This window comes from Anomaloglossus baeobatrachus, chromosome 8 (genome assembly GCF_048569485.1).
Source record: "Anomaloglossus baeobatrachus isolate aAnoBae1 chromosome 8, aAnoBae1.hap1, whole genome shotgun sequence".
Taxonomy (NCBI): domain Eukaryota; kingdom Metazoa; phylum Chordata; class Amphibia; order Anura; family Aromobatidae; genus Anomaloglossus; species Anomaloglossus baeobatrachus.
In genome coordinates, this window is record NC_134360.1 from 40,363,924 (window position 1) to 40,382,610 (window position 18,687).

The 18,687-nt window shown below is 46.3% G+C and overlaps 1 protein-coding gene across 1 annotated transcript in view; it reads left to right on the plus strand.

Annotated features, from left to right (window-relative positions):
• COL7A1 (collagen type VII alpha 1 chain) overlaps positions 1 to 18,687 on the plus strand; it is a 193,444-nt gene that overhangs the window by 157,306 nt on the left and 17,451 nt on the right. Inside the window, exons 73-82 of the mRNA XM_075322059.1 lie at positions 2,408 to 2,443; positions 2,665 to 2,691; positions 2,881 to 2,913; positions 4,159 to 4,221; positions 7,309 to 7,344; positions 7,427 to 7,507; positions 9,311 to 9,379; positions 9,593 to 9,628; positions 11,002 to 11,043; positions 12,272 to 12,316. Coding sequence (XP_075178174.1) covers positions 2,408 to 2,443; positions 2,665 to 2,691; positions 2,881 to 2,913; positions 4,159 to 4,221; positions 7,309 to 7,344; positions 7,427 to 7,507; positions 9,311 to 9,379; positions 9,593 to 9,628; positions 11,002 to 11,043; positions 12,272 to 12,316 — 468 coding nt within the window. The remainder of the gene's footprint in view (positions 1 to 2,407; positions 2,444 to 2,664; positions 2,692 to 2,880; positions 2,914 to 4,158; positions 4,222 to 7,308; positions 7,345 to 7,426; positions 7,508 to 9,310; positions 9,380 to 9,592; positions 9,629 to 11,001; positions 11,044 to 12,271; positions 12,317 to 18,687) is intronic.

The following is an 18,687-nucleotide window of genomic DNA, read 5'->3' on the forward strand; positions in this document are numbered from 1 at the left end:
TTGGAATAACCCCCCCAAAAAATAGAGAAAAAATGCAAATTGTGCAAAATGTTCAAAAATAGGCTGGTCAAAATTGTTGTCACCTTTCAAAAATTGTGGGTAAACCATTTTATTTCAAGCATGTGATGCTCGTTCAAACTCTCCTGTGGCAAGTAACAGGTGTGGGCAATATGAAAATCACACTTGAAACCAGATAAAAACGGGAGAAGTTGACTCAATCTTTGCATTGTGTGTCTGTGTGTGCCACATTAAGCATGGAGAACAGAAAGAGAAGAAGAGAATTGTCTGAGGATCTGAGAACTAAAATTGTTGAAACATATCAACAATCTCAAGGTTAAAAGTCCATCGCCAGAGATCTTGATGTTCCTTTGTCCATGGAAATTTACAACCCCTTGCAGTGTAGGTAATCTCTCTGGATGGCAGAGTAAAAAATTGTGAAAGGTTGCAACACAGGACAGTCCGGATGGTGGATAAGCTGCCCCAATCAAGTTCCAAAGAAGATCAAGCTGTCCTGCAAGGCTCAGGGGGCATCAATCAGTGTCAGGGCAAACTATCTGTCCACATCTGAATGAAATGAAACACTATGGAGAAGACCCAGGAGGACCCCACTGCTGACACAGAGACATAAAAAAGTGAGACTGCAGTTTGCAAAATTGTATGTGAGTAACCAAAATTCTTCTGGGAAAGCGTGTTCTGGACAGATGAGACCAAGATAGAGCTTTTTGGTAAAGTACTTCATTCTACTGTTTACCGAAACTAGAATGATTCCTACAAAGAAAAGAACACAGGACCTACAGTCAGATATGGTGGAGGCTCGAAGATGTTTTGGTTGTTTTGCTGTCTCTGGCAATGGGTGCCCTGACTGTGTGCAAGACATCATGAAATCTGAAGATTACCAAAGGATTTTGGATGGCAATGTAGCGCCCAGTATCAGAAAGCCTTAGATCATGGCTCTCCCAGCAGGACAAGATCCCAAACATTTCAAGAAGTCCCCAGAAATGGATGGAAACAAAGCGCTGGAGAGTTCTGAAGTGGCAGCAATGAGAGACCTGGAGCAGTTTATAAAGTAGAGTCCGAAATTCCAGGAGAGAGGAGTAAGAAGCTTGTGGACGGTTATATGAAGCGACTATTTATTCCAAAGGCTGTGCAACCAAATATTAAGATGAGGGCGCCAACAATTTTCTCTGGCCCATTTTTGGACTTTTGTGTGAAATTATGTCCAAATTGACTTTTTTCTCACTTTTTTGCGTTGTTCCAATACACACAAAGGAAATAAACGTGTATAACAAAATATGTAAATTTCTGGAAAAAAAAATATTTCATTTTCTGGAACAATTTCAAGGGTGCCAACACTTTTGTCCATGACTGTAACTGTTAAGCACTGATAATACAGATGGCTCTGAAATATGTCATAAGGTGCAATTCTCTGATGCACAAGCAGATGAGCATAAATGTATAGCTAGTATTCCTGATGATCACTACTAGTACTTCCAAAATTCCCAAAAAGTGAATTCCTTCCTAAATAAAATGTAATATTAAATATTTTACCACTTAGTACCATATAAACTTTTATGTTTTGCAAAGTAAAAAAAAAGTAAGTTGCTGCACTAAGTATGTCCACCACTAGATGGTGCCTTCGAGTGAGTGCTCTATGCTATTACCAGTAAACAGCACACCCTGTGGCTATGCTTGGTATTGCAGGTTGAATGTGTTAATTGTAGAAAAAAAAGTTAATAACAATATTAATATTATTTTTATTACTATTATTATTAATAATAATAATAATAATAATAATAATAATAATAATAATAATAATAATAATAATATAAATTAAATAATGATAATTCCATTACATCTGTTTTAATAATTACAGTTTCTGGTATAAATCATTAGCTACTTTGCATGTATTGTCTGGAAATTGCACCTTTTCTTGTTCTAATGTTATTATACCGCAGCTACACAGACTTTCTGTATAGCGGTAACAAAAGACAATGAGAGAATCAATGCAGTCAGTCATGTGTCGCTTATAGTATGCATGCAGTTGTATGGCTTAGGTGTGCGACGGATACAAGGTATATACGAAATCTCCAAATATCTGGCTAGAGAATCAATATTTTGTATAAAGGGTTAAAGAGTTAATAAAATATAGTGTCTCCCTTGTAAAATCAATTATTCCTAGTGTCAGGGCACTGACGTTCCTATATAGATGCTCATAATAGAGATAAGCTCCTGGACCCTAAATCAAAATCTTTAACAGCGACCCTCTAAATCTGACCAAGGATCTATCTGGATCTGTGATTTTGGCATTAACATAACCCAGTCAATATAGTGTGATAATAAGCCAGATATTTGGTGTATGTGACCCTGGTATATTATACTCTAATAACCGTTTATGGTGCCTTTCCAGGGAAATCCAGGAGAGCCAGGACAGCAGGGTCTTCCGGTACGTATACTCGGGGCTTGAGAGCTGTACAATATATTTATATATGTCCTGTAAGGCACGAAAAGCTGACTACGAGGGCAGCCCCGAAAAAAGCCACCCCACAGTCAATGCATTTCTATAGACTACTATAGGCATAGAAGAAAACATCCACAGAATATCACCGATTGTATCCAGCAGTCAATAAAATAATTTGTCATTTTTCTTTATTTTTTCTGTAATAGGGACCCCCCGGACCAGCTGGATTAAAGGTATGTCACCAATATTCATTAGCGAATTACATATATATATGGTAAAAAAAGCAACTGATCATACATTGTTCTCTAATTTTGATCTTCAGTGTGTATATAAAACACACACACACACACACACAATAAATATATATATAAATGTACAGTATACTGTATAGGCTCCGTTCATGTAACATAATATTATTGCAGGGCACTCCAGGAGAACCCGGACCCAGCGTCAGAGTGAGTACTGTCCTCCTATTAATTTTTATTTCCCCTTTAAATCTGCCCTCTTGATCTTGTTCTCCATTGAGGGGTTTTTCTACCTGAAAAAATATTGTTATTCTTATTGCACAGCGCCCATTGAAATGATTTGTCCACATCCATTGATCCTCCAAAGTGGGACTCAGTCTATGCAATACCCCTCTCCTTTTGCTAATAGAGAGGGGTACTAAGCAAAGCCCCCACATTTATGATGTCCATTTGCAGTATAATAGGCAGAGCCTGTCAATTTGGGACTCAATAACCATTTAATGCAAAAATCATCTTTGTGATAATTTACATTATTGCTTTCTCTCTCTCTATAGTAAATTCATATGTTCTCAGCACTCTGTATATGATTCTATCGCTCTATCTATTCCTCTATTTATCTCTCTATTCCTCTATCTAACTCTCTCTTTATATCTGTCTATTCCTCTGTAAATTCCTCTGTCTATTCCTGTCTGTCTGTCTATTCCTCTGTCTGTCTATTCCTCTGTCTGTCTATTCCTCTGTCTGTCTATTCCTCTGTCTGTCTATTCCTCTGTCCGTCTATTCCTGTCTGTCTATTCCTCTGTCTATTTGCCTGTCCTTCTATTCCTCTGTCTATTTGCCTGTCTGTCTATTCCTCTGTCTATTTGCCTGTCCTTCTATTCCTCTGTCTATTTGCCTGTCTGTCTATTCCTCTGTCTATTTGCCTGTCCTTCTATTCCTCTGTCTATTTGCCTGTCTGTCTATTCCTCTGTCTATTTGCCTGTCCTTCTATTCCTCTGTCTATTTGCCTGTCTGTCTATTCCTCTGTCTATTTGTCTGTCTGTCTATTCCTCTGTCTGTTTATTCTTCTGTCTATTCCTCTGTCTGTCTATTCCTCTGTCTATTCCTCTGTCTGTCTATTCCTCTGTGTATTCCTCTGTCTGTCTACTAATCCTCTGTCTCTGCATTCCTCTATCTATCCCTCTATCTATCTCTCCATCTATCTATCTATCTATCTATCTATCTATCTATCCCTCTATCTATCTATCCCTCTATCTATCTATCTATCCCTCTATCTATCTATCCCTCTATCTATCTATCTATCTATCTATCTATCTATTATCTATCTATCCCTCTATCTATCTATTATCTATCTATCTATCTATCTATCTATTATCTATCTATCTATCTATCCATCTATTATTGTTTTCTCCATATTCTGCAGTTTCTTAGTATGCCTTTGGTTGTGTTTATTAGGGGTTACCAGGTCCTCCGGGTGTTGCTGGACCCCCTGGTTTGCCTGGACCTCATGGATTATTGGTAAGGATTGATATTGATAAGTGAATGCTTTTTTTTTTTTTAATAAACATTACATTTTTATTAGAATATAAAACTGTATATAACATCATATCTGTTTAAACAGTGATAATACTTCTTATCACAACAAATTACTTCGGAAGAATGGGGAAGGGGGAGGGGTGATGACATCCGATTATACCTGCGTGTGGGGAGGGGTGATGACATCAGATTGTACCCGTGTGTGGGGGAGGGGTGATGACATCCGATTGTACCCGTGTGGGGGGGAGGGGTGATGACATCCGATTGTACCTGTGCGTGGGGGAGGGGTGATGACATCAGATTGTACTCGTGTGTGGGGAGGGGTGATGACATCCGATTGTACCCGTGTGGGGGGGAGGGGTGATGATATCAGATTGTACCCGTGTGGAGGGGAGGGGTGATGACATCAGATAGTACCCGTGTGGGGGGGAGGGGTGATGACATCCGATTGTACCCGTGTGGGGGGGAGGGGTGATGATATCAGATTGTACCCGTGTGGAGGGGAGGGGTGATGACATCAGATTGTACCCGTGTGGGGGGGAGGGGTGATGACATCCGATTGTACCCGTGTGTGGGGGAGGGGTGATGACATCAGATTGTACCCATGTATTACCAGTAATGTCCCATCTCTGCATCCTCACTATTTAATCTGAATGATAGCCAGCTATTGCATTTTTTGAGGAATAGTGATGTCTTGTCAGTGGAAGATGCGATTATTTTCTCAGACAGACAGTTGTCATTGACCAGGGCTGTCATTTTGTCTAATGACGGACACTGAGGATTTTTCCAATAACTCGTGAGGACGTGCACCATAACTTCATATGGGACTAAAGCGGGCTTTACACGCTACGACATCGCTAACAATTGCTAGCGATATCGAGCGTGTAAGCACCCGCCCCCGTCGTGTGTGCAATATCGTGTGTTCGCTGCCGTAGCGAACATTATCGCTACGGCAGCTTCACACGCACTTACTTGGTCGGCGTCGTCGCTGTGACTGCCGAACAATCCCTCCCTCAAGGGGGAGGTGCGTTCGGCATCACAGCGACGTCACTAAGCGGCCGGCCAATCAAAGCGGAGGGGCGGAGATGAGCGGGACGTAACATCCCGCCCACCTCCTTCCTTCCGCATTGCGGCCGGCGGCAGGTAAGGAGATGTTCCTTGCTCCTGCGGTGTCACACACAGCGATGTGTTCTGCTGCAGGAGCGCCGAACAACATTGCTAATGAACCATTACCAATTTTTGGTTTAGGGATGACCTCTCCATGGTGAACGATTTTCACCATTTTTGAGGTCGCTTAAGGTCGCTGGTAAGTGTCACACGCTGCGATATCGTTAATGACGCCGGATGTGCGTCACTAACAACGTGACCCCGACGATAAAACATTAACGATATCGTAGCGTGTAAAGCCCCCTTAAGTTTAGGTCAATGGCGAGAAGCGCCTGTTCTTGAGGCCTAAAACACTTCCGCAAAAAAAATGTACGTGTCTCACGGTCCGTTTTTCGGGTCCGTGTTCCATTTTTTAGGGGCGTTTCTCCGGTACGTATGGCATCTGTGTGATGGCGTATGCGAGCCGTGTGTGCGTGTGGAATGTCCGTATTGACATAAAATACGTACGTGTGCTGTCCGTTTTTAAAGGTCCGCATTCTTACCCAATTAACATTGTTAATCATTCATCATGAGATCCTGGTGTTGTTGTTGTTTGCCATCAATTGACCTGATAGATTGGTAACAAGTGTTTCAGATTTTGTGATTAAAAACGGACACGGACGATACGTGCTGAACACGGACATACTCCGTGTGCGGTCCGTGCAGGCACGGACCCATAGACTAAAGCGGGTCCGTGCCTGCGTGCTGCCGGCCAAAAACGGACATGTCGTCCGGGTAGAAAAGCGCACACACGTACTTACCACACGGACACACATTCCGTGTGATTTTACGTGTGTGTGCCATCTACCATTGAATAACATGGGTCTCCGTGTCTCCGGTACGTGCAAATACGTACCGCACACGTACAAAAAAAACGGATGTGTGTTGCGGGTCTTAGTGAGTTCTATTGGAATATTGCTAATTTGGGACACTAAATGATTAATGGCATTCCACAATAATTTTACCTTATCCTTAGTCCACCAGACGTGCATCATGTCTGCGTTAGTGTCTCCGCACCTCCAGCACACGTCTGAGGAGTTGCGGTAGATTTGCCACAATCTATATGGGGTAAAATACCAACTGTATAGGACTTTCCGTACATTTTCTTGGTGATTTGTACATCAAGGCATTTCCGTTGGTTTAAATCCGTCAGGTCCGTCAGCGACGGATCAGTCATTTTTTAGATGTCAACTGACGCATCGGATGTGTTTTTCACAGGAATCCTTTCACATGAATCCTGTGAAAAAACTGATCCGTCGCGTTTGTTACATCCGCTGTACGTCCGTTTTTTGATGGATCAGTCATGATCCGTTTGTGTTTGGGACAGCCCAGTGGGTGTGCCAAACATGCTGGGCATGCTCAGTAGAGCATCACGGAATCCAGCGCTGGATTCTGTCGTAAAACGGATTACGACGAAATCCAGCACCATAGACATACATTACAAGCGTGACGGATTGCGACGGATTCCTGCGCGGCGCATTAATTTCGACGGCCCAAAAAAACGTTACATTCTGCGTTGTTTCCGCCCGGCGGTCAGTCCAAAAACGACTGACCGCGGCGCAGCGGATGCAACGCAAGGTCATCAGTCGCAATCCGCCACTAATACAAGTCTATGGGAAACAACGGCATCCGCCAAACGGATTCCGTTGTTTACCAGAGCCGCGGATTGTGACTGATACAATTTAACGGAAATGTGAACTTGGCCTAACCTACGATGACCTTACTTTCCATTCCTGCTCCCGTACTAGTCTCCTGATATCCAGCTGTCTAGAATAATACAGAAGTCTAGTTCCATTGGGTTTTGGTTGAGGTGTCCTTACCTGGAGGCAAAGTGTTCCCAGTGACCACCGCATAAGATAGACTCTTACATACTTATACTTAGCATCTTAAATTGTTCTTATGTTCATTTTCTCCCATTCTTAGGGCCCACAAGGACCTTCCGGAGTCCCAGGATTAGCGGTAAGTATCAGGGTAGGATTCACCATAGCCCAGTTACATAAAGAACTAACAACATTGGTTTACATATTTTTTTTTTCCCTAGGGGGAAGCGGGAAAAAATGGATTACCGGGCAGAGATGGCCTACCGGGGAAAGACGGAGAACCGGGGCTTACAGGGAAAATGGTATCTATCAAGATTTCTTGTTATAAGGCTTCAATTTTTTGTTTGGTGGCCACTGAAAAAATGCGTGTGAATTAAAAAAGGACTTATTTTTCTTATTTATATACCATGATTTAGGGCTAAAAATAATTTTTGCCATTGGATTATTTGCACTGTTTGCCAATTTTAGACTCTGAGTTGCAATGTTTTTTGCTGGCCGCAGAAAGAGACATCTGTAGAAAAAGACATGAACCCCACATCCACCGAGAGGTTCGCCGTGACGTGGGAGTGGGCTTCCTAAAGTCTAATCAGAATGTTATACTAAGACCCTCATGTTCTATATATAAATATAGATCAAGTGTTGATTTTTGGATGTCACTGGCTGCAGAATGGGTTAACTGAGAGTCCATCAGTGAGCTCATTCTGGCGATTAGACAGGAGAGTTTATAGATTTTTTACTACTATATATCCCTAATATTAAGGCACTATTTGGCACACTACAAAGGGGACCTGATTGAAGGAACTGTGCGTTCATTTATTAACCCCCCCTTGCCCCGCCTTCACTCGGCTTTAAAAACTTTTGCTACTTGGCCCAGCAAAGAGAAATGGAGTTTAAAAATAATAATAATAATAATAATAAAAAAAAAAAAAAACAACAAAAACTGGTGTTTTCACATGGCCCCTGGGTGGCAGTAGCTACGGGTGGGCCCATCTAGGTCATGGGCCCGTGGGAACAGCCCCCTCCAGTAGCTACGATACTGACCTCCGGCGACTTTCAGCTCACAGAGCGCCTACCTTTCCCTGCCAGATGCTGTGTCGTCGCCACCTTCGCGTTGACTGCAGCAGTGTGATGAGGTCGCAGAGTGATGACCTCATCACGCTGGGCTGCGGGATGGCACGCCACCTCCCTGCTCTGCTCCACTCGCCTTGCTTCCCACCACATGGCTAATTTGCATGCGATGCCCGGCCTAGAAAGGTTTCATTTGCACCTTAAGCCTGCTTTACATGTTACGATTCAGCATACGATATCGTATGCGATCGTAACCGCCCCCATCGTATGTGCGGCACGTTCAATTTGTTGAACGTGTCGCATAAACGAGTAACCCCCCGTCACACGTACTTACCCGTCCATACGACCTTGATGTGGGCGGCAAACATCCACTTCCTGGAGTGGGAGGGACGTTCGGCGTCACAGCAACGTCACGCGGCAGCCGGCCAATAGAAGCGGAGGGGAGGAACTGAGCGGGACGTAAACATTCCGCCCACCTCCTCCTTCTGCAGAGATGGCGGGAGCCACGGGACGCAGGTAAGATCTGTTCATCGTTCCCGGGGTGTCACACACTGCGATGTGTGCTGCCTCGGGTAAGATAAACAACCTGACGTTCAATTTTTAGGAATTGAACGACGTGCGTGCGATGAACATTTTACCGTTCAATCGCAATCGCACGTAGCTGTCACACATTGCAATGTACCTTACGATGCCGGATGTGCGTCACTTACGACGTGACCCCGCCGACACATCGTAAGATATATTGTAGCGTGTAAAGCGGCCTTTAGTCATGTGTAGTGGCTTAAGCGACACTGCCGGGCCCCTCTGCTGCTGTTGTGACTGAGGCCCGGTGAAGAGGGGGGGCCCGGCCGGGTCTTCATAAAGCTAAGTAATTATCCCTGGCCCGGCCGGCCCCCCTCTTCACCGGGCCCCATACACCACTTATGGTTGTAATGCCCTGATGGCAGCCCTGCCTGCGGATGGACACATACTGTAATATTAAATTGCTATATATTATTCCATTATTTCACTAAGTTCATTTCTTTTTTTTATTTCAGGGTGTTTCAGGTCCTTCAGGTCCCGCAGGAACCAAAGGAGAACCTGGAGAAGCTGGTACTCCAGGGGAGGTGAGTAGTGACCTTTAGCTGCTTTGTATGATTAGATTTAACCCTTCAGAATGATTTACATTTGGCACATTGGCTTAATCCACATAGAAAGAATGATCACGCGTTGTTTTACATCCCCATTGATTCTGAGATGCTTGTAGAAAAAACTTATGTTGATGTTTGATGCAGCCATATAATCATATAATAAATGATACTGCTTTGATCTGTTTTCAGTTTGTGGCTGGTGCTCCTGGGCCAAAAGGAGAGAAGGTAAGTATCGCTCACTACCTACAGGGGACTACAAGTCACAGCAAGCTCAGAAAACGTATACTTAATATATATCGCCACAATATATTGGATTTGGATGTCTTAGCAATATGGTTTGCTTCACAAATATTCCCTTTTACTGTGCGCACAATGCAGTGACATTTCCTGCAGAGTCATCTCATTATCAAAAGTGGACAGGGTCAGGAGAGTCATCTCATCATTAGTAGAGAACAGGGTGCGTAAAGTCAGCTTGTTATCAATAGATGTCAGGGTCTGGTGGCTGGTCACCACCATGCTATGCACGCCTGATCTTGGTTTGCAATATATTCCTCCTGTTGGTAGCTGTTCACATTCAGTTACCTCACCCCTTTCCACAGGCAATGCTAATTAAGCACCATACTTGAATCTGGTCCGCCTTTATCAATGGTTGCTGTCTGGCACTGGGAGGGTCAGTTCTCATATAGTCCTGGTATGTGTAGAGCTTGCTCCACATGCTGGGACCTGGGCTGGCCTCTATCCATAATTGCCTCTGTTGCAACATAGAAGCGGTTATATACAGGTTACAGGTATGTGTGCTCCATTATGGTTCTGCTTTTAACTTTATCTAGGAGGCCGCATGGCACATGAAATACAGAATATAGAGTAGGACCCCCCTATTGAGATTTGCCGTGACGTTGGCAGGGGTGGCTCAAAGAATTGATCAATTATTTGCTAAAAATCTCATTTATATTACAGTACAGTTGGAATAAATCTGTGAATTTGCACTTTTTATATGATGCATGCCAATTTCAGATTGTGCTGGCTCCCCTCTCTCTCAGATGTCAGGGTCTGTAGAGTCAGTTCATCATCAATAGAGGTTAGTGTCAGTAGAGTCATCTTATTAATAGAGGATAGAGTCAGTAGAATCAGTTCATCAATAGAGGACAATGCTAGTAGAGTCATCGTATCTTCAATAAAGGGCAGGTTAAGAAAAGTACGCTCATCATTAATAGAGGACGGGATCAGGAGAGTTACGTCATCATCAATAGAGTTCAGGGTCAGTAACATCATCTTATAATCAACAGAGGACTGGGGCAGTAGAGTCATCTTATCATTAATAGAGGGTAAAGTCAGTCGAGTCATCTCATCATCAATAAAGGACATGATCAGGAGAGTCATCTCATTACTAATAGAGGACAGGATCAGTAGAGTCAGCTTATCATCAATACAATGCAGGAACAGAAAAGTCAGCTCATCATCTATAAAGGGAAGGGTCAGTAACATCATCTTATAATCAACAGAGGACAGGGTCAGGGGAGTAATCTCATCTTCAATAGAGGGAAGGGTGAGAAAAAGTCATCTATGTGTTGGTCACATCATGTTTAATGTTTTACTAGGGTGCTCCCGCTGATCAAGGCAAAGATATCCCAGGTGAACCGGTAAGTCATAGAACTATCTATCTATCCCTCTATCTATCTATCTATCTATCTATCTATCTATCTATCTATCTATCTATCTATCTATCTATCTATCTATCTATCTATCTATCCCTCTATCTATCTATCTATCTATCTATCTATCTATCTATCTATCTATCCCTCTATCTATCTATCTATCTATCTATCTATCTATCTATCTATCTATCTATCTATCTATCTATCTATCTATCTATCTATCTATCCTTCTATCTCTCTATCTATCTCTCTATCTTTCTATCCATCTATCTATCCTTCTATCTATCTATCTATCTAGCCTTCTATCTATCTATCTATCTATCTATCCATCTATCCCTCTATCTATCTATCTATCTCTCTATCCCTCTATCTATCTATCTATCCTTCTATCTCTCTATCTATCTCTCTATCTTTCTATCCATCTATCTATCTATCCTTCTATCTATCTATCTATCTAGCCTTCTATCTATCTATCTATCTATCTATCTATCTATCTATCTATCCATCTATCTATCCCTCTATCTTTCCCTCTATCTATCCCTCTATTCCTCTATCTATCTATCTATCTATCTATTGATCTATCTATCTATCTATCTATCTATCTATCCCTCTATCTATCTATCTTTCTATCCCTCTATCTATCCCTCTATCCATCTATCTATCTATCTATCCCTCTATCCATCTATCTATCTATCTATCTATCCCTCTATCTATCTATCTATCTATCTATCTATCTATCCCTCTATCTATCTATCTTTCTATCCCTCTATCTATCCCTCTATCCATCTATCTATCTATCTATCTATCCCTCTATCCATCTATCTATCTATCTATCTATCCCTCTATCCATCTATCTATCTATCTATCTATCCCTCTATCTATCTATCTATCTATCTATCCCTCTATCTATCCCTCTATCTATCTGTCTATCGCAAAATTGTTTCCTGTTCCTTACCACACTCGCCGTATGGTGTTCCTTATGTCAAAGCCATGTAGCTGTGCCCTCCCAGTTATTAATATGTGCTCTCAGTATTATAGTGATATAATGCGCCCTCACAATTATTATAGTTATATAATACACCCTCCTAGTGATTATAGTGATATAATGCGGTCTCTGGGTTATTATAGTGATGTAATGTGCCCTCCCGATTATTATCCTGATATAATGCGCCTTCCTAGTTATAGTGATATAATGTCCTTTGCTGTGTTTTAGGGTCAGAAAGGAGACAGAGGATCACCTGGTTCAAGAGGAGAGAAAGTGAGTATCATTCAGTATTGTGGTGACACCAACATTTCTTCGGCGCTCCATTGGGAGACCCAGACGATTGGGTGTATAGCACTGCCTCCGGAGGCCACACAAAGCAATTACACTAAAAAGTGTAAGGCCCCTCCCCTTCTGGCTATACACCCCCAGTGGGATCACTGGCTCACCAGTTTTCTGCTTTGTGCGAAGGAGGTCAGACATCCACGCATAGCTCCACTGTTTAGTCAGCAGTAGCTGCTGACTATGTCGGATGGAAGAAAAGAGGGCCCATATGGGGCCCCCAGCATGCTCCCTTCTTACCCCACTTGTGGTTTGTAAGGTTGAGGTACCCATTGCGGGTACGGAGGCTGGAGCCCACATGCTGTTTTCCTTCCCCATCCCCCAGAAGGGCTCTGAGGAAGTGGGATCTTACCGGCCACCAAGCCCTGAGGCCGGGCTCCATCCACAGACCCATAGAACCTGCTGGATGTGGAGCGGGAGTGCCGTTCAGGGACAAGGCCCTGCAACTTTCAGGTACTCTGTGTCCCCGTATGGCAGGCCACGCACACCCCAGGCTTGCTGGGTGTGCTAGTGCGCCGGGGACTGTAGCGCTGTGCGCTGGGCTTATAGTCCCCGCAGATTACTGGGGGACTTTATGTGTGTGGATCGCCGCGCCGACCGCCCCTGGAGCGGCGGCGCAGCTGCGACTTGTAGTGCGCCGGGGACGCGCCGACCGCGCTTTTACGGCGGCGGCGCTTCTAACTTTAGTCCCCGGCTTTCTGCGGCCTAGCTCCGCTTCGTTAACGCCCCCCACCCTGTCAATCAGGGTAGGGGAGAGACGTTGTTCAATCGGCAGCGCCGAGGGCTGGAGCACGATTTACATGCTCCAGCCCTCTCACTGAGCACAGTAGGACACAGGCTTCGCGCTTTTTCTCTGTGCACGCCCTAGGCCCGCCCCCAGGCTTGCAGCTCCCCAGGACGCCGGCAGCCATTATACACATGCAGTCTGGCTGGAGAACGGACGCAGGCTCTGGGGGACCCAGGCGAGGGGTTTCTGGCGACCACACACCCGCGCTAAGTGGGCGGTAAGCAGCACATACGTGCGGCCCCACTTGTGCCACAGTGTTATATTTTTCGCTGTACCATAGACACTGCTGTGTCTAGATGTATTTATATACTGCACTGTAAGGTCGCTTCTTGGCTGTACACCCTATATTGCTTTGAGGAGACAACAGCATGTCATCCGCAAAACGCAAGGGTGCCAAGGCACGGGCTGTATACACTGCTTGTACAGCATGTGGGGCTAATCTACCAGCAGGCTCCAACGACTCTCATTGTGTGCAATGTTCAGTCCCAGTGGCACTTCGTCAGCCAGAGCCTATGGTGGTAGTAGCCCAGGCAGAGACGCCTGTGAACCCTGCCCCGGTGACGGGGACAGAATTTGCAGTCTTTGCTGATAAAATGTCTGTGACTATGACAAAAATCCTGGAGACCTTGCAGTCCAGGCCAGTTGCTCAGACCATAGACACTGCTGTGTCTATGTTCCCCGGTCCCCCTCAGTTGGAACTAATCCGTACTTCAAGGGGGTCTCAGGCATCACAGGCTGAGGGCTCTGACTCTGACGACAGTCCCAGGCAGCCTAAGCGAGCTCGCTGGGAGAGACCCTCCACGTCATCACGCGGATCAGGGTCTCAGCGAGAAGGGTCCCTATATGATGGTTCAGAGGTGGGTGATCAGGAGTCTTGTCCTGACGCCGCACTCAATTTGGATACGCCAGATGGTGACGCCATGGTAAATGACCTTATAGCGGCCATCAATAGGCTGTTGGATATTTCTCCCCCAGCCCCTTCTGCAGAGGAGGCAGCTGCACAGCAGGAGAAATTCCATTTCCTGTATCCCAAGCGTAAATTGAGTACTTTTCTGGACCACTCTGACTTCAGAGAATCCATCCAGAAACACAATACTTATCCGGACAAGCGTTTTTCTAAACGCCTTAAGGATACACGTTATCCTTTTCCCCCTGACGTGGTCAAACGCTGGACCCAGTGTCCAAAAGTGGACCCTCCAATATCCAGGCTTGCAGCTAGATCCATAGTTGCAGTGGAGGATGGGGCTTCACTTAAAGATGCCAATGACAGACAGATGGACCTTTGGTTGAAATCTGTCTATGAAGCTATCGGCGCGTCGTTTGCTCCAGCATTCGCGGCCGTGTGGGCGCTCCAAGCTATTTCAGCTGGTCTGGCACAGGTGGACTCTCTCATACGTCCAGCAGTGCCGCAAGTGGCGTCCCTAACTACGCAAATGTCTGCGTTTGCGACCTACGCTATCAATGCGGTACTGGACTCTACGAGCCGTACCTCAATGGCATCCGCCAACTCTGTAGTTTTGCGCAGAGCCTTGTGGTTAAAGGAATGGAAAGCAGATTCTGCTTCTAAAAAATGTTTAACCAGCTTGCCATTATCTGGAGACAGACTGTTTGGTGAGCAATTGGCGGAAATCATTAAACAGTCCAAAGGTAAGGACTCCTCCTTACCCCAGCCCAGATCAAGCAAACCTCCACAGAGGAAGTGGCAGTCAAAGTTTCGGTCCTTTCGAGGCTCGGGCAAGCCCCAATTCTCCTCGTCCAAAGGGACTCAGAAAGAGCAAAGGAGCTCTGATTCCTGGCGGGCTCACTCACGCCCCAAGAAAGCAACCGGAGGTACCGCTTCCAAGGCGGCTGCCTCATGACTTTCGGCCGCCTCCCTCCGCATCCTCGGTCGGTGGCAGGCTCTCCCGCTTTTGCGACATTTGGCTGCCACAGGTCAAAGACCGGTGGGTAACAGACATTTTGTCTCACGGGTACAGGATAGAGTTCAGTACTCGGCCTCCGCCTCGGTTCTTCAGAACTTCCCCACATCCCGACCGAGCAGATGCCCTTCTGCAGGCGGTGAATTCTCTAAGAGCAGAAGGAGTGGTGGTCCCTGTTCCTCTTCAGGAACGAGGTCAAGGTTTTTACTCCAATCTCTTTGTGGTGCCAAAAAAGGACGGCTCATTCCGTCCTGTTCTGGACCTAAAACTGCTCAACAAGCATGTGAACGCCAGGCGGTTCCGGATGGAATCCCTCCGCTCAGTCATTGCCTCAATGTCTCAAGGAGATTTCCTAGCATCAATAGACATCAAGGATGCTTATCTCCACGTGCCGATTGCTACAGAGCACCAACGCTTTCTACGCTTCGTGATAGGAGACGACCATCTTCAGTTCGTAGCTCTGCCATTTGGTCTAGCGACAGCCCCACGGGTGTTCACCAAGATCATGGCGGCAGTGGTAGCAGTCTTGCACTCTCAGGGACACTCTGTGATCCCTTACTTGGACGATCTACTGGTCAAGGCACCCTCTCAAGAGGCATGCCAAATCAGCTTGACTGTTGCACTGGAGACTCTCCAGACGTTCGGGTGGATCATCAACTTCTCAAAGTCAAATCTGTCACCGACCCAATCACTAACGTCTCTTGGCATGGAGTTTCATACTCTCTCAGCGCTAGTGAAGCTTCCGCTGGACAAGCAGAGGTCACTACAGACCGGGGTGCAGGCTCTCCTTCAAAGTCAGTCGCACTCCTTAAGACGCCTCATGCACTTCCTCGGGAAGATGGTGGCGGCAATGGAAGCGGTTCCGTTTGCGCAGTTTCATCTGCGCCCACTTCAATGGGACATTCTCCGCCAATGGGACGGGAAGTCAACATCCCTGGACAGGAAAGTCTCCCTTTCCCAGACGGCCAAGGACTCTCTGCAGTGGTGGCTTCTTCCCACCTCATTATCACAGGGAAGATCCTTCCTACCACCGTCTTGGGCGGTGGTCACGACAGACGCGAGTCTGTCAGGGTGGGGAGCAGTTTTTCTCCACCACAGGGCTCAGGGTACGTGGACTCAGCAGGAGTCCACCCTTCAGATCAATGTTCTGGAAATCAGAGCAGTGTATCTTGCCCTACTAGCCTTCCAGCAGTGGCTGGAAGGAAGGCAGATCCGAATTCAGTCGGACAACTCCACAGCGGTGGCATACATCAACCACCAAGGGGGGACACGCAGTCGGCAAGCCTTCCAGGAAGTCCGGCGGATTCTGATGTGGGTGGAAGCCACGGCCTCCACCATATCCGCAGTTCACATCCCCGGCGTAGAAAACTGGGAAGCAGACTTCCTCAGTCGCCAGGGCATGGACGCAGGGGAATGGTCCCTTCACCCAGACGTGTTTCAGGAAATCTGTCGCCGATGGGGAAGGCCGGACGTCGACCTCATGGCGTCCCGGCACAACAACAAGGTCCCAACCTTCATGGCACGGTCTCGCGATCAAAGAGCGCTGGCGGCAGACGCCCTAGTGCAAGATTGGTCGCAGTTCCGGCTCCCTTATGTGTTTCCACCTCTGGCACTCTTGCCCAGAGTGCTACGCAAGATCAGATCCGATTGCAGCCGCGTCATACTCGTCGCCCCAGACTGGCCGAGGAGGGCGTGGTATCCGGATCTGTGGCAGCTCACGGTCGGCCAACCGTGGGCACTACCAGACCGACCAGACTTACTGTCCCAAGGGCCGTTTTTCCATCGGAATTCTGCGGCCCTGAACCTGACTGTGTGGCCATTGAGTCCTGGATCCTAGCGTCTTCAGGATTGTCCCAAGGGGTCGTTGCCACCATGAGACAGGCTAGGAAGCCCACGTCCGCTAAGATCTACCACAGAACGTGGAGGATATTCTTATCCTGGTGCTCTGCTCAGGGAGTGTCTCCCTGGCCATTTGCATTGCCTACCTTTCTTTCTTTCCTGCAATCTGGGTTAGAAAAAGGTTTGTCGCTCGGCTCCCTTAAAGGTCAGGTCTCGGCGCTATCCGTCTTTTTTCAGAGGCGTTTGGCACGCCTTCCTAAGGTGCGCACGTTCCTACAGGGGGTTTGCCATATCGTACCCCCGTACAAGCGGCCGTTAGATCCATGGGATCTGAACAGGGTACTAGTTGCCCTCCAGAAGCCGCCCTTCGAGCCTCTGAGGGAGGTTTCACTTTCTAGACTATCACAGAAAGTGGCTTTTCTGGTAGCGATCACATCTCTTCGGAGAGTGTCTGAGCTAGCAGCGCTATCATCCAAGGCTCCCTTCCTGGTCTTCCACCAGGACAAGGTAGTGCTGCGCCCCATTCAGGAGTTTCTCCCGAAGGTGGTATCCTCTTTTCATCTTAATCAGGATATCTCTTTGCCTTCGTTTTGTCCTCATGCAGTTCATCGGTATGAGAAGGATTTACATTTGTTAGATCTGGTGAGAGCACTCAGAATCTACATTTCCCGCACGGCGCCCTTGCGCCGTTCGGATGCACTCTTTGTCCTTGTCGCTGGTAAGCGCAAAGGGTCGCAGGCTTCTAAGGCCACCCTGGCTCGATGGATCAAAGAACCAATTCTTGAAGCCTACCGTTCTGCTGGGATTCCGGTTCCATCAGGGCTGAAGGCCCATTCTACCAGAGCCGTGGGTGCATCCTGGGCATTGCGACACCAGGCTACGGCTCAACAGGTGTGCCAGGCAGCTACCTGGTCGAGTCTGCACACTTTCACCAAACATTATCAGGTGCATACCTATGCTTCGGCGGACGCCAGCCTAGGTAGAAGAGTCCTGCAGGCGGCAGTTGCCTCCATATAGGGGAGGGCTGTCTTGCAGCTCTAACATGAGGTATTCTTTACCCACCCAGGGACAGCTTTTGGACGTCCCAATCGTCTGGGTCTCCCAATGGAGCGCCGAAGAAGAAGGGAATTTTGTTACTTACCGTAAATTCCTTTTCTTCTAGCTCCTATTGGGAGACCCAGCACCCGCCCTGTTGTCCTTCGGGATTTTTGGTTGTTTTTCGGGTACACATGTTGTTCATGTTGAACGGTTTTCAGTTCTCCGAGGTTACTTCGGAGTGAATTTGTTTAAACCAGTTATTGGCTTTCCTCCTTCTTGCTTTTGCACTAAAACTGGTGAGCCAGTGATCCCACTGGGGGTGTATAGCCAGAAGGGGAGGGGCCTTACACTTTTTAGTGTAATTGCTTTGTGTGGCCTCCGGAGGCAGTGCTATACACCCAATCGTCTGGGTCTCCCAATAGGAGCTAGAAGAAAAGGAATTTACGGTAAGTAACAAAATTCCCTTCTTCCATTTGCAGCTTTACATTTAATTTTTAAGAGTTAGGGTAAGTTCACACAGTGCGTTTTTGTGCGTTTTTCGCGGAAGTTTTGGCCTCAAAACTCCATGACTTCGCTTCCCCAGCAAAGTCTATGAGTCTTCATTTTTGCTGTCCGCACACAACTTTTTTTTTAAGCTGCGTTTTTGAGCTTAAAAAAAAAATGGACATGTCAGTTCTTTCCTGCGTTTTTCTGAGTTTCCCCCCATGCAATGCATTGGAAAA